The following is a 15,876-nucleotide window of genomic DNA, read 5'->3' on the forward strand; positions in this document are numbered from 1 at the left end:
GGCTATTTACTCTTACGCATGTAACACCTCTCGGGCGTCGAGACCGTGAAAATCTATCCGGACGATCGTTAGGTGTACACGGAGCAATTTCTAGCCCCTCGTTGGAAATTGTCGATTACCGGTAATACCGTGCAATCTGCAATTCTAATCAATCGGAGGTTTCACCTCAAGCTTGAAGGGATTTCGAAATCAACGAATGTCTCCCAAATTCTCTCACTGAGATATCATTGGCTGAAATTCAAAGTACCGAGTCGATCGATACCGCTGTTCGCGTTATCGACAAGAAATAGTCGACCGTCTATGTTGGGGGAAAGAAAAGGAGTCCTTCATGTTCCATCACACCACATTCGGACGTGTCATCCTGTCAACCGACCTAATCACTCTCGACCTGATCACCATCCTGAGATAGCGGCTCCGTGAAATCCTGCGGTTCTGAAATAAACGCCGCAATCATGAAGAACACCTGGTTCAACGAATTGATGTCAGGCCGCCACAAACCTGGGGACTATTCGAGCTGGCCCTGCACGAAAATCGAGGCGAAACTTCGAAAGCGCCTGGAATCTCGACGACAAGGATCGGCGGCTATGCAGAAGGAAGATCCTTCTTCGAAGGAGAGCTCCAGCCTTGAAGAGTCCAGCTCTGCAGGGTCTAGCCTCGCAGGGGACTCTCCCAGACCGGGGACCAGTAAGCAACAGGTGGATCTTCTGGAGCAGACCTCCGAGGTGGGCTTGGATTCAAATCCAACGATGAAGAAGCACCCGGAAGAGGCGACTTCCAAGCTGGAGAACGAACTTGGTCCTCTTAGTTCCGGCGACTCTCAGAGGCCTCGAAGTGCTCCTTGCTCGCCGTTCTTCAAGGCTCAATCTTGCGGCGACGTCCCGGTAGAAGACAGGGCTTTGGAAAAGGTATCCTCTTCGGGGAATGTCCATTAAGCCTCGAAGAACACGGCGACGAAATTTACACGGGTTTGCGAGTACGGCAGATTTTCATATGTTTATATTTTCTTATTTATATTTATCATGATATATGCTATGTTAAGTGTTTAGGGGTGGGAATTAATTATTATACGAATAAAAGAAACCGCTCCTTGTATGCTTTTGTAGACGGTATTTATTTTTCATTCTCCTTGCCGTGATTTTTTAACTTGTATGGACCTACCTCTGCTAGCTACCGGTTAAAGAAGAGGAGATCTTGAAGAGTCCAAGATCAAGACAAACCTTGGTAGTCTTGAAGACTCCAAGGCAGGCCCAGAACTTGGTCACCTTGAGGATGTTGTCGAGTCCAAGATTGTCGCGCGTATCGGAGTCCCTGAAATTACATAACAGTCGAGACCTTGACGAGTCCTGGGACGGTTTCAAGAATCCGGAAGAGCCAACATTAACACGAGACGAGGAACCCTTGCGGACTACGAAAATCCTTTTAGAAAATTCTGAAGATACGGAAGACGTTGTGACGTCCAAACAATATGACCAGGAACTTGATAATGGGACCAGGGCGGTCCTAAAAAATATGGAATCCAAAATTTCGACGGAAAATGAAACTCCAGTTTTAGATGAGGATGCTGAAGAGGTCCAAAGAACTTCGGAAAATTCTGCTGGTTTTTCTCAGGAGGATGACGACGATCGTGCTTCGGAAAGGAAGGAATTAAATCAGGGTGATGATAATTCGAAGTCGGATATAGAAGCACCGAAGAAGACCTTGAAGACTCGGTCCTTTAAATGGGAGACCATTTTGGAAAAACAGTGCAGATCTTCCAATTGTCAAAGCAGCTCTTTTAAACTTGAAGACGAACCTAGTGTAATTCAACACCCTGGTCCCGAGGTATCTCGAGAAATCCTGGAGAACGTCACAGAGAAGGATAGGTGAACATGAAAGGTTCTCCGAGATAATTATCTGAGCGTTTTAATTAACTTTCAGTACGTTCTAGAGTTGCCGATTCAGTTCCTGCGAATTCGAACGATCTTCCAGAGCCTCCAGAAGGGGAGATGAGGATCGGGGTCCTAGAAGAAACGTATCTTCTTCAAAGGATTCTTACTACTCTCCCCAGGGTCGAGGAAGAAGAAGACACCAACATTTTACCCGGATTCAATGACAAGGAAGTACCCATCCTGCAGGATTCAAAGAAGATCCTTCAAATAGGGTTGACTCTTCCTTCCTTAAAAAAGAAAAAAAAAAATAGTAATCTCAGTCTGATAGTTGTTTATTTCAGGTTAAAAAATCACGAGGAGTCTAGAACGTGCAACATTGCGGTACAAAGCACCGGATGCACCGAAGAGCTTGCAACGATTTTCGTGCACCAGGACAGGTTCCTCGGAAAATCTGCATTTATTAGAGCCCAGGAAGACGTGGCCAAAGTCCTGCAGCCCCCTTGGAAGCTAAGGGACCGTTTTCCCACGTCAAAAACTTGCAAAAGACCGTCCGTAAGAACCGTGGCCATCCAGGCAGGAGGTTTTGGAAAATGTATGCTGGATGTATCTCAAAGTTTTCAAGGCCCTCAGGGATTCCAGGCTCCTCAAGTGACTCTTCAAGGCCCGGAGGTTCTTCACGGAGATCAAGCTCTTCAGGATTCCCAAGGCCATCAAAGTCCTTGCGGGATTTATCGTCTTCAAGGATGCCACGGTGCCCAAAACCTCCAGGAACGACGGCGACCCTCCTGTTGTCCTCAGGATCCGAAGATTCCTGGAAATCAAAGCATGGTAAATTTTTTTCCTCGATTCTTCAGATGATCTTTCTTCTTTCTGAAGAAATTACTTTACTCAGATACCGCAGAATATAGCCGGTCACGGTCAAAGACTTGCTGGCGGTGGCCATCGAGAGGACCCACGGAACCGCGGCCATTTTGGAGAACGTCAACCTCGGCAGACCTTCCAGAACCACGAAGTTCTTTCCAGAAATGAATGTAGAAGTGTGTGCCGTTGCTGCAAAAATAAATCGACACCGAGCCCTGCAAGAGCGAATTTTTATCATCGCAACGTCCAGCCCAGTGGAGCAAGGAATTCCTGTTGTCGTTCGAGTCACCCTCCTCAAGAACGAGGTCTGGATAGGTTAAAGAGTACAAAAAGGAAGAACGCGACTTGGTGATTAAATAGCAATCCGTGCATGAATTTAGCCGTAGGAGAGTCCTGGGAACGCGACAAGAAGAAGGAAGGCGTCCTTCCGGAAGGAAAGAGGGCGCTCGAGGAGGACGTCCCTCATCCTGTGACTCGACCCTCGTGTCAAAGGACTCGTTTCAAGGAGGAGAGCTCTGGAACACCCTTGAGACACGCCTATAGAAACACCGAGCGTCCTGATCAGTGCACCAAGAGCGGCAGGGTGACGTTCTGCCGAGAAATCGTGGACAAGCACCAAGACATCTTGGGAGCATCTCTCGAAAGAAAGGACGGATGCGACGAGAGGAGACCCTGCGACATCGCCAAAGAGCAGTCCAAGGTGTCCGTGAGTTCCCAGGACTGGAGTCAGCCAGCCGAGGAGACGTTTCCCAGGGCCAGGGTCACTCTTCCAAAGGAAACCAGGAATTCCTCCTGCGCGCGGTCGAAGGAGAACCTGGAGGAGCCCGGAAATCAAACAGGTTATGCTTCCGCAAGATGGGCTCCGATGCTTTCGTGCTTCCGTTGATCTTTCAGCTGAACAAGAACCGTTCTTCCCGCCGCAGAAACGCAAGGAAGGACCCTTGAGGAAGACGATACGCCACGCGTCGGGGCGGTCCAGGCGGAGCGTGAACCGGAGACCTTGGTACATATCCTCGACTTCCTCTTCTCAAGGTATTTCGTAACGAGTCATTGCATCTCACGTCTCCATATCCGTCGATTTCTTTCCAACAGGTGCCGAGTTACGCAAAGGCGCTGGCTTTGTTTCGAAAAGGCTGCGACGCTCCGCCGAGGACCTCCTGGAGGAAGAAACGACCTATTGGGAAGGAGTACGGCGGTAAATAGACCAATGGAGAGGACGTTCTTAAGGACTTGCCGGATAAATTGGCCGACATTTGGCTGTTGCGACATTTCTCCTTCTTCTTCCGGTTCGCGGAATGCTCGGCGGTTCTCGTGGAGTGGCCCTCTTCCCATTGGCCGAATCGACTCGGATTTCGCTGCCGGACAGGTTGTAACAATCGCACCTTGCACAGCTCTCTAACGAGCTGGTTGCGACACCTTGCGATGCTTCATTTCGAAACTCGCTTGGACATCGGCACGCGACATAAAAAGCATTTTTGCTCCTAGCTCTATTGTACATTTTCACCGAAATGCGCCGGGAGGAGAGGTCAATGCGTTCCCTTGCTTATTCTATTTTAACGGTTAGAGAAAATTTGCGCAATAGACGGTTTGGATGGTTTCGAGTTCGCATTTTACGTTTCCTTCTCGCTTCGGAAGACGGCGGAAGAGAGGCACGCTTAGATGCCTCTGGAACAGGAAGTCCCAATTAGACACGCTTCGAGTCGACTCGTGTCTGATGGGATAACATTAAATTCTGGACGTCCACCCAATTAGCCATATACTTGGCAGGTTTAATTAGTATTTCAAGAATTACGGGACCGTTCGATCCGGTGTCCTCTTGGACATGTAAAATGGTAGAGTTCCGACACGTAAAATATCCCATTACGCGGAATGGCGACGGGGTCCCTCTTCCTCTCCCTCGGCCACGCTCGAGGCCCTCCATTGTTGCTTCTATTCGCGGGAATAATGTTTCCACCTTGGGACACGTGTTTTTGGCGTGCCGGAAAGTGCTTCACACCTTTGTGGGGCAACCCGAGACTTCGTTATGGAAATCCTCGGAGCCATCCCGGAGCGAGGCTGGATCCGTCGAAGTTCAAGCCGGTCTTTTTGCGCCGACCTCGAGGAACGGTCGCGGATTACCTCGGGAAGAAGATCGGTTTTGAGCCCTCCTAACGGCACGGAGGTTCGTGCAGAGGAAACGAATCCGTACGCCGAAGTACAACCTCCGGTACCGCTGTAACGAAAACCGTGACTCGGGGAACTGCTACTTGCACAAGGGGCGAACAAATACCGGTCGCTTTCCGGAATCGACCGCTGGCTTTTTCCCCGCTCTTACCGGCGATACTGTGAAATTGAAAATCCTCGCCTAGGCAGACGAAACGGTACAATCGCCTTGTCATCTAGCAACGAGTCCGCCGTACCGTTACCAGGTATCCTTCTTCAATGATAACGTCCACGTGTCCTCTGCGTCCCATTCCGATTCGTCCTTCCACCTGCGATTAATTCATAATCGGCAACCGGAAAGCACCTGAACCGGCCGGCATTCCTTCAAATGTTTTCCAAAGACCGGGACTCGATATCCGATCCGAGGCGGGCTAATTCGCCTTATCAAGAGGGAGACGTTTGATCGATCGTTGACCGATCGATGTGGGTATAAAAAGGCGAGTGAATTTTTTTTCTTCTTCTCTTTTAAAGAAATTAACGTAAAGGTTGCGACGAAGTTCCATGTATTCCCTCCTAGTTTCCCAAACTTTGCCTTTCTCCTTCGCTCGAATATTTTTTTATATCGGAATATCGATGAAACGTTCGATTCTCTGATGTGAGGAGCAGCCGGCCCGGCGACGCCGGGCGTCGTCGGCGTCGACGGCGCGCCGGCCGGCTTCCCCTCTCCTCCAATCGATGCGCATCTACCCCCACCACAAGGCGGGATGCGCGCGCAGGGCCGGGCGCGTTGCGACCCCGGCGCGCCGCTGCGGGGCGCAGTAGTGCGAGAGACGTCAAGCGGAGTACGTTGAGGATCCCTCAATCTCTCCACCGACGTATACCCTCTTTGTGTGGCTGCTCGAGGTCGGGTCGGAGGACGACGACTTCCTGACGCGCCTCGTCGTCCCGAGGACGATCGTCCTTGCGGTGCACAGGTGAGTGCCAATCCTGGTCCAAGCTGCTGCGCCGTCGCGGTCGTCGCCCTCGGGAGAACAATAGAGAGAGGCGGAGGAGAGGGACGGGGTGGTGTCCTCGGCGATGCCAGGCCGGACGAGAGCCTCGTCAGCGACAAGGGCGAGGGACGGCATCGTAGGTCCGACTCCTGGTGACGCGTCGCTCGAAGTTCAGTCGATTATCATTGTATTCCTATCTGTACTAAAAATCCGCTCCTGGAAGGGTCCCTGAAATTCCTCTCCTCCAGGAATCCAGGACTTGTATAGAGGATGCTGTATAGAGACCTAGGAGTCCGTTTCGCAGCAGGGGTCAGGGTCGGTTCCGATCGGAGATCTACCTACCCTGACCCATCCCTAGTCCAATCGACCCTGCAGCGACCTGCGTTACCTTGGAGGAGGAACCGAGACGTGAGATCGTCGGATATAATATTTTTTTTAATCCTAAAATCTTAGTCCAGATTTTTTCCCTAGGCTCCAGGACGCGGTTGCCCCGCGTTCACGACCGGCGCGGGTCGGAGACCGATCGAAACCGACCCATCCCTTGCTCGGCTGGCACGGCGACGACCTGCCTTATCCGCCCGGGAGGAAGTCGAGGGCGTTTCGGTGGCGAGGGAGAGATAGCACCCGGGATTCCATTTTCACCCTTATCCGGACGTCGCTCCATGCGCGGTGCTAGACGCATACGCGAGCGTAAGAGCGAGGAGAGAGAGAGAGGGAGCACGAAGACTCGCCAAGGGGCGCACTTGTGAATGGGAAGGGAAGCTGTTCAGCTGGGCGTGTATTTACGTGCGTACGTCAAGCCGAGACCCTGGGACGGCTCGAGCGAGTCGACGGCAGGGGTCCCTCGGGATAGGTTAGTCACTTTCGAGAACCTCCGAGTCCGCACGGGAGCTCGGCTTGACATTGGCATCGATTACAAACCGTTCCCTGCAGAGAGTGAACTGGTCCAAAACCGCGCGACTTCTCTGTACCGTCTATAAATGGAGTAATAATCGTAAATAATCACCGAATTAACCCCCGACACCACAAATGTCGGTATACCGATAAACCTTGTAATTCGATGTCCAACCGTTCCCCGGAAAAGACGTTCCCACGTCGCACCTCTATTATATCGCGTAAATTCAAGGCTCTCCTTTTCTCTCGGCTCGCTTATTTTCGTAATTCCCGTCCCCTGGGGATTTTGTCTTTCTCTATTTTTCTCTTTCCGGATCGGCCGTCGCGAGGAATGAGTTATTTCTCGAGCACCGGCGCGTCTCGGAGCTACGCCGGCCTAGGGTCACGGCCGGCCACGGATCGACGCGCCGGGAGATCGGCCGGTACGCGAGCCCAGCCCCCCCCCCTCCCTCCCTCCCTCCCTCTTCCCCCGTGGCACGAGCCGGGGGTGGGTTTTTTCGCGCACGCGAGCTGACTCACGGCGCAGCCCTTGGGTGGGGCCGAGGGACGCGCACCGACGCCACTCGCCGGCCACGGACTTCGACGCACACCTAGACGCGCCTCTGCCCGGCCCTATCGACGCACTGCTGGGGGTGGCCGGGGGAGGGCGTGAAGACTTGGCGGGACGATTTTATCGAGGGGGAAGGCCGCGGAAAACGACCGGAAACTACCCTAAACGGCGACGTTCGAAGCGGTCACAGGTTCCGGGGTACGAAATCGAAGGCGAGGGGCTTAAAAAAGGATTCGTTCCCTCTTTCAGGAGAGAATAGGGGGAACGGCAGAATGGCGAGCGGAAATGTATTCGGTTGAGTCCGGATACAATTCGGGTAGCATAATACGTAGCATATAGCGGATGGCTCTAAAAGATCTGAAGGAAAAAAAAAAAAAGAAAAAAAGAAAAATTACAGGCTCTACAAAACGGAACGTACTTTCATTGTGCCAAACATGAGTCTCCATAATGAGTTCTCTTGTTCAGGAGGGAAGAAATAATTATCGAATCGACGGGCCGAACTTTGGCGTTAAGTATCCGATGCCGCTTCGCGCATGCTTTTTAAATGTACTTGGCGTGCGAAACTCTACCGAGTTTCCTGATAATTGTAGTTATTACCGCGGACGCTCGGTTAGAAGCAAGAGCAGGCATTTAGCCGGCGTTACCTCTGGTTTACCTTTTTTTATCCCAGGTTGTGTAAGTCAACGGGGGAAAGGGACGGACGGTGTCTGGAGCAAGAAGCTCGACCGTTTTGGCCGAAAGTGGATATGGGTCGGCGGCCTTTAAGGGGATGTTAAAGTGGCATCCGAAAGTTCAATCGTTAATAAAGCTTTCCTACGAACTGGGTGTCTCAAATCGTTTCATAGTTTAAAACGTGAATATGGAGACCCAAGGTAGGTCCTGAAACTGGTGAAATTTAATTTATTATAAATAATTTTTAAAGTACCTATAAAGAAATTTGAAAAGAATTGAAATTTCATGTGTTTCAGGATCTTCCTAATAGTCTCCCTATTCACGTTGTAAAGTTTCAGACTGTTCGGTAAATTGAGCTGGGGGAAAAGTTTTACAAACAAAATCTCCTCGACGCCACTTTCACATCGCCTTAATGTTTTCGGTAAATTGAGCTGGGGGAAAAGTTCTATAAACAAAATCTCCTCGACGCCACTTTCGCATCGCCTTAATGTTGTAGAATTTCAGACCGTTCGGTAAATTGAGCTGGGGGAAAAGTTCTATAAACAAAATCTCCTCGACGCCACTTTCACATCGCCTTAACGGTCGGGGAATTAGCGAGTGTGCCTCGCCGATATGCGGCAGGAAATTTGCCCCGGTCTCTAGCCTCGATCCTGGAAACGACCTCTCCTGATTGGGGGGACTTCCAATCGGGCCGTAAACCGCGGAATGGCGATTCCGACTCTACTTTGGGATTTCTCGAAAACTACCGCCAGGTTAATCGACCGTTCGCTCGGGCCTGGTTATACCGTTCGAGACTTCGAAATGAGTCCTTGACGTCACGCCGAGGATTCGGAGAACGGGGAGCGCGGTTCTCGAGATCCACGTGAACGTGGAAACAGGAAGGAAGCTGCGCTGATATGGCGCAGGACCTTTCGCAGAGAGGAAATCGCGTTTGCGATTAAGATACGTTAATGATGTACGCGGGAGAGATTTCCTCCCTTTCGTACAATTTCGAGGAGGAAGAGAGCCACGTCGCTGCCATTAATCTTAAAAGTGAGGAAGAGAGGGAGATGCGCATCTACGCTCTGGGGCTTCTGGAATGCCGAGAAACTCGTGGAACTCGAGGGTGAATAATGAGCGCTCATCGAAGTGGCTCTCGTGAGCCCGAAAAAGAGAGAGAGAGGGAGAGACGCTTAAGGTGATGTGAAAGTGGCACCGAAGAGGTTTCGTTTATAAAAATTATCTGCCAACGCGGTTTACCGAATAGCTTGAAACTTCACTACGTGAATAGGGAGACTATAAGGAAGGTCCTGTAACTCATGAGATTTCAAGTCTTTTCAAATTTATTTATAGGTATTTTAAAAATTGTTTATAAAAAATGAAATTTCACGAGTTTCAGGACCTATATTAGGGTCTCCATATTCACGGTTTAAGGCATGAAACGATTTGAGACAACCAGTTCGTTGAAAAGTTTTATGAACGACTGAGCTTTCGGATGCCACTTTCACATCCCCTTAACGGGTTTGCCGAAGAAAGACCGACAGTTCTAGCGAGCGGAAAGCCGAGATCCCGGAAACCGGGAGGTTAATTGATGACTTTTTTATCATTTCTCTCGCCTTGTCTCCTTTTTCCAGGGCGTACCTTTTACCTTTTACGCCTTTAGTCCGCGATTTCTACGTAATACCCTGAAGAACGAGTGGAACTGCCTCCAGAGAGGAGTTCTATCTGATATCACCGAGTCCCGCCGGTTTTTATCGAGCTCAAAGGGAGGTTTAATGGAATTAAATGGAATTAAATGGAATGCCGCAGACAGTGGGGCGGTGGAATTTCCCGAGGACATGAACACGAGGAAAGAGTGCGTATCATGAAAGCGCGACAGGTGGGAGAGAAAAGCTTGATAACGCGGGCCTCGCTCCAGAGAGGGAACGTTTCGTCGGCAGACTTGCCGGCGAAGGGGGTGAAATTTTTCCCTCAATGTGGGAATCTTTATTTTAGAGAGGTCCTGCCACCAGGAGATTCGTAAGGGAAGATCGCTAGGTGGAGAGAAACCGAGAAAAGGCGATGGGAGAGAGAAAGGGAGAGAAAGGTGGACCGCTCGAGAGACGTCGGCGAGCGTCTAGACTGGTCGAGTCGTCGAAGCCTCCTCGACGCGGCTCAGAAATCCGGCTCTCGACTTTCCGCTCCTTTTTTCTCCCTCTCTCTTTCCCTCCTTGGAGAGGAGGCGCATTCGGGAAGTGCAACGTGCAACTGCGGGGCCCTGCGAGGAGCCGCGAGGATGTGCGCCCGCGAGAGGAATACATAGTTAGGAGACGTCGAGCAGAAGCCGAAGAGAAGACGGAGGTCGTCGAGGTGTCCCAGGAGCTGACGAAGTCCGGAAGACGTCATGGATTTTCCCGAGCCTCGTAGGTCAGTTCCGAAGGTCCTGGAGGGTCGACTCCTCCTGGGATGTCGATGGTAGATCGACGCGAGGAAATCCTGGCTGGAGGTCGACGTCGGATCGCCTTTTGGAATGAGATCCAAGACTCATGAAGCGGAACGTCCCGACTGGATCCGCCAGGAGGAAGAAGCGGTCGGCCGATTCGGTCCTCGGCTCCGATCGTTGCGAATTAAACCGCGGGACATGCGTTCCCTCTCGTTCCCTCCTGCGGGAGGGAAGGAGAGGATGTCGGAACCGTTAGCTCTCCGAGCCTTGCAGTCCGACGAGTCTCGACCACTTCCTGCCGAGAGGCTCTCCGACCATTTCCTAGGGACACCGACGATCCGCCTCTTCCGCCTTTTATTTTAGATTTATCGTTTCGTTACTCCGGTTTTCCTCCTCCGGAGATCCCTCCGAGAGGTTATCCCTCGATCGGTGGACCTCGCTGCAGGATTTCTGCCCCTGGGGAGGACAATCGGGTGCGGTCCGGATTTAATTCCGGAGCTTGTAAAGAATTTCCGGGCGACCTTTACCTCTGTCCCTTTATTTTTAAACGAATGTCTTTTTTAAGTCGCTTTGTCGGGCACGGTTTGTATCAGCCTGTATATTGGCAGGATTTCTCGGGCGGAACGACGAAGCCGGTGGAGGGTCACCAGAAATTCGGGACGAGCCCTCCCTCGGTGAATTTTCGGGCTTCCCTCGGAACCCGAGGGGATCGATAATTCCTACCAATCTGTACGTGCGTACGGCGAAAGAGAGGCAAGACCTGGACACCTCCCTTTCCCGGCGACTCCCTGCCACACCGGGAATATATTGCCTCCCTGTTCTCCCGGTCGGGCGGCGCTCCACCATGTCTAAGTCGAGGTACACGTAGAGGAGACTAATGTGAAATTTTGCCCACAGATATTTCCCGTGAGCGACGAGAAGCCCAGGATCAAACGCCGAAATCCCCGGCTTCGCGGAGTCCTTCCACCGTGGACGGAGGTCCAGACCCGAAGGCTCATCTACGAGTTGTCAGGATGCAGAGCAACGGCTCCGAACCTGTCCCCGCCGAGGCCGATATGTGCAGGCCAGGGTGGACGGTATGCGACCTGACATAGTCTCTTAGACCTCGGTGTCCTGATTTTCTAAGTATCCTTGCTCGTAGGTCGGTCTCATAAACGGTAAATTCAAGTACCTCACCGCCGAGACCTTCGGCTTCAAAATCAACGCCAACGGGGCGAGCCTGAAGAAGAAGCAGCTCTGGACCTTGGAGGGCTCCGAGCAACAGGTCTACCTGCGGTCTCACCTGGACCGATATCTGGCCGTCGACCAGTTTGGGAACGTCACCTGCGAGACCGAGGACCAGCTACCTCATGGATGCTCTTTCCAGATACAGCTCGCCTCAGACGGTAGGTTCCTGGGAAAAGAATCGGTTAACCTATGGTAATGCAATTATTCCTGGAGGACGGATATCTTTACTTTTTTCCTGCTCTTTGGAACTACCCCAGGGAGTGGGAGATGGGCCTTGAGGAACATCGAGAGGGGCTACTTCCTAGGGTCCAGTCAGGACGAGCTGAAGTGCACCGCAAAGGTTCCTGGGGAGGCCGAGTACTGGCTCGTTCACCTGGCTGCGAGGCCCCAGGTAATTATCCCTAATGTCTACGAGTAGACGACACTCCTAGAGAACCGGGAGAGACGGAGAGAGAGAGAGAGAGCTTGTAAATAATGCATGAGGTGGCCGAGCCATGAGAACCGGACGTTAAAACGGGCCTTCTCCAGGAGTCGTTAGAGACGTTCCGGAATTGATTTCCAGGTGAATCTGCGATCAGCTGGTCGCAAGCGATTCGCTCATCTGAGCGCGACGCAAGACGAGATCCACGTGGATGCTCCCGTTCCTTGGGGCGAGGACACGCTTTTTACCCTGGAATTCCGACCGGGGTCTTCCTCTGACGACGATGGCCACGGGGATCAAGCCAGGACCGAAGGCGGACACTATGCTCTTCACACCTGCAACAATAAGTATCTGGCACGAGATGGAAAGCTCCTGGATACTTGTACTCGCGACTGCCTCTACGCTGCCGAGTTCCACGCCGGTCTCCTTGCTCTTCGGTAATTTCTACCGATTTCTGATTTACCGAGGAAAGGAAGAAAAAATCAGGTTCTTCCTCTGGATATTCTCTCTTTTTGATACGCATGTAGGAGGGTACCTCCGTTACGTCTTCCGTGAAGGGTTTGGACGGTATATTTTACACGAAATCTGGGATGGGGCCTCGAAAAAGAGAGCACGCTCCGTTGCCGAGGCCCGTGGGATTCCTCAGGATTTATAGATCGTTCCGAGTGACGGGTTTACGACTCGACAAGATGGCGGGAACCCTCGCTGCCTAGGCCCTGGAACGGTTCGACATTGCCCCGTGCATTATCACTGGTTCTATTCTCTCGTGACACGGATGCCGAAGAGGGACCGACCGAGAGAAGGCCAGCTATTTCGGGCGCCGATTCGTGGAGTCGGCGCGATAGTTTGCGGGCCAACCGGCGGGGGGAGGATTTCCGTTTAAAAAGGAGGAGCTGAAATTTCTTCGGCTCCTTCTTCGAGAAATATTTGTTGCCTCTTCGGGTGCATCCCCCAGTCCGCTCGGACTTCTTTAACTAGGCTTGCAAGGATTCTTTTTAATTGACGTCGACTTTTTCAGGGACATCCACGGAGCTTATTTGGCGCCGATCGGGAGCAAGGCTGTGCTGAAGTCGAGATCGACCACGGTGACGAGAGACGAGCTGTTCTCCTTAGAGGAATCCCTGCCGCAGGCTTCCTTCGTGGCCGCTCTGAACCAGCGTTACGTCTCTGTCAAGCAAGGTCTTAAATTCTCTCTGGTTTAAGCTCGCCGTTCCTCTCCCTCTTAGTTTCTTCCTCTCGTTCCCTTTGTATGGCTCTCTCGGACGTGCAGGAAAAATCGGACAAATCCGGCGGCGTGTCACCACCGGAAACGCGGCGCATTATAAATTCCCAGGGCCTCGCCTTTCTGTCTCTGTCGGTCCGTTTGGCATATTAATCGGCATTCCTCCTTTAGGGCTGTGTTTACGTCCCGCCACGTGGGAAGGGAAGGCTCTTGGCCTCCCTCTTTCTTTCCCTCTCCTTCCCACCCCGACCCTCGTTTTCTACCCTTCCCTTTTTCTTCGCTTCCATTTTGACTTGCCGCGAATAGAACGGACCTTTGCGGCGGCGACAAAAGTCGTTTCGCTCGTGTCAAACGTCGGGAGAAATCCGAGCCGGATCGCCGGCTGGACTGAAATTGCTGGGTTCGGTATTTGTTCTTATACTTGCTACAATTTAGTCGCAGCGATGGCCGTTCGTTACATTGCGCGGAAAGAGATAGGCCTAGCTACCGCAATCTATTGATAACGACTAAACGGCAGAAATCTGCGGTGCGTTCTTTGCAGGCGTCGATGTCACCGCGAATCAGGATGAGATATCAGGCCACGAGACCTTCCAGCTGGAGTTCGATCGGGCGACGAAGAGATGGTACGTGCGCACCATGCAGGATCGTTATTGGAGCCTGGAAGCAGGTGGAGGTATCCAAGCATCGGAGCACAAGCGCTCCTCGAATGCCCTCTTCGACCTGGTATGGCAACCGGACGGAACCGTCGCCCTTCGGGCCAATAATGGCAAGTTCCTCGCCACCAAACGCTCCGGACACCTCTACGCCAACGCGGACTCACCTTCTGGCGGCGACTCCGACGCTTCCAAGTATTATTTCTACTTGATGAACAGACCCGTGCTGGTCCTTCGTTGCGAGCAAGGCTTCGTGGGGCCCAAGAGTGCCTCGAGTCCTAAACTCGAGTGCAACAAGGCTCGATACGAGACCATTCGCGTCGAGCGTTGCGAACGCGGGATCGTCAGATTCAAAGGTTCGTATCTTCCCTCTTGATGGTAATGCTGGAGATATCACCAACTGGAGATATACTTATTATCGACCGTCACCATTAGGACAAAACGGGAAGTACTGGCATGCCGATGGCGAAGGCGTCACCGTGGACTCGGACGTACCTTCCGAAGGGTTCTATCTGGAGCTCCGGGAGCCCTCCAGGATCTGCATCAAGTCGACCGATGGACGCTACTTGACGGCCGGGAAGAACGGCGCCCTTCGCCTCGGGGAGACCGACTATGACACCGCCACAAAGTGGGAGTTCTAACAGGGCCATTTCCATTTTGACGACGGCCCGTTTAAGCTCCCCTGCCTCCTACCGCGGCGGAGTCACCTGGCGACCTTCGGGAGAATCGCCTATCTCCGTATCGATTCGTACTTAAGCCATTGAGTCGCCCTTAAGTCGCGGATTCTCCCGGGACAGCATACAAAGACGTCCTCGGGGTCGGATCCAGGATTTTTCTAAAGGCTTCTTTTAGCACCTTCCCTGCATCCCCGGGCCCAGGGGCTAAGCCTGCTTGTTTTCATTTTTTTTTCCCCCTCATTAATATCGCAGCAGTAGGGACTTTCAATTGCAACGAATCGTCGATTGGTTGATCAATTCCTGGCGGAGGTGTCCGACGACGAGTGCTGACCCATTGAATGTTGCTAATAGGTTCTCGTCTGAAGAGAGAAAAAAAAACAGAGTAAAATATCGAAAGCTTAATTTTATATATTGTTTTCACGTCTCTTAAATATATTAAGTACGTCCTAAAGGGTGGTAAACTCAGAGAACTCTGTTTGCGATATTCAGTGGTCAGTTCTGCGGTTGGACCTCCTTGAATTGTCTGGCGCGATGGCGAGGAGTTTGCTGGGTTGATATTCATGAATTATCCCTGGGGGAGGAATTGTCTGGATTGTCGAAGTATTATTATTAATTCGTAGAAGTTGGCTCGTCCCTGGGTCAGACTCCTCGAGAACCCCTAGGCACCTTCTCGTCGAGAGCCTCGGAATTCGACCTGATCCATTCCAGTTTCGATGCAACTTCTCTTTTTGATATATTTATATATATATAGATATATATATATTATATATATATGTATGTATGTACTCTTTTATACGCACTTCAGGGTGAACGTTCGCATAATCGTCGCTTCGCGCAAGTCTGTCGGTGATGGTCTCGTTAGGGCTCGAGCAGGAGTCTACCTATCGAAGGAGAGAAAGATTTGAATAACCGAGGAGAAGCTTTAGCGTTTCGTTGTGTCGTGTCTCGCAAACCCCGAGAGAAAAAAACGTCGCCGAGGATTCAAAGGCCAACGCACTCGTATATCATGTCTTTGGAGTTACCCGGGACTTCTGACGCGTTTGTTGAGCGTTAAGGAATTTTTGTACCTTTTATACTTTGGCGGCGTCTTCTACGAGAGGCCACGCGCCTCGTCTTTTATATGAGACCTGGTCTCGCACTTTTGTGTAAATATATATAACATCCCGATTTTTGGTCCAACAGTCCTGCCAATGGGTCGTGCGGCCTCGTATCGCACCTTTAAGGTGATATGAAAGGGTCATTCTATATATATTTATATTTATGAAATGCAATAAAATTTATAAAACTTTTCTCCAA

General features: G+C 51.5%; 2 protein-coding genes across 3 annotated transcripts; both read left to right on the forward strand.

Moving 5' to 3' along the window:
* The first annotated feature begins 452 nt into the window (after positions 1-452).
* On the forward strand, positions 453-4,261 carry LOC105701599. The gene is made up of 8 exons (XM_012428462.1): positions 453-905; positions 1,168-1,862; positions 1,928-2,140; positions 2,210-2,696; positions 2,761-3,034; positions 3,110-3,568; positions 3,653-3,732; positions 3,822-4,261. Exons 1-8 carry the CDS (start codon positions 453-455, stop codon positions 3,930-3,932), a joined length of 2,772 nt encoding a protein of 923 aa, XP_012283885.1. The 3' UTR covers positions 3,933-4,261.
* Positions 4,262-5,708: 1,447 nt separating this feature from the next.
* On the forward strand, positions 5,709-15,747 carry LOC105701871 (protein singed). Of its 2 annotated transcripts, none has more exons than XM_012428998.1 (8): positions 5,709-5,845; positions 11,278-11,456; positions 11,522-11,765; positions 11,865-11,998; positions 12,170-12,465; positions 13,047-13,207; positions 13,792-14,259; positions 14,339-15,747. In XM_012428998.1, exons 2-8 carry the CDS (start codon positions 11,394-11,396, stop codon positions 14,542-14,544), a joined length of 1,572 nt encoding a protein of 523 aa, XP_012284421.1. In that variant the 5' UTR covers positions 5,709-5,845; positions 11,278-11,393; the 3' UTR covers positions 14,545-15,747. The 2 variants fall into 2 exon arrangements, with proteins under 2 accessions (XP_012284421.1, XP_012284422.1); XM_012428999.1 differs by lacking the exon at positions 5,709-5,845 and adding an exon at positions 6,646-6,716.
* Positions 15,748-15,876: the final 129 nt, after the last annotated feature.

This window comes from Orussus abietinus, unplaced genomic scaffold, assembly GCF_000612105.2.
Source record: "Orussus abietinus isolate OABI.00-Male unplaced genomic scaffold, Oabi_2.0 scaffold30, whole genome shotgun sequence".
Classification (NCBI taxonomy): Eukaryota; Metazoa; Arthropoda; class Insecta; order Hymenoptera; family Orussidae; genus Orussus; species Orussus abietinus.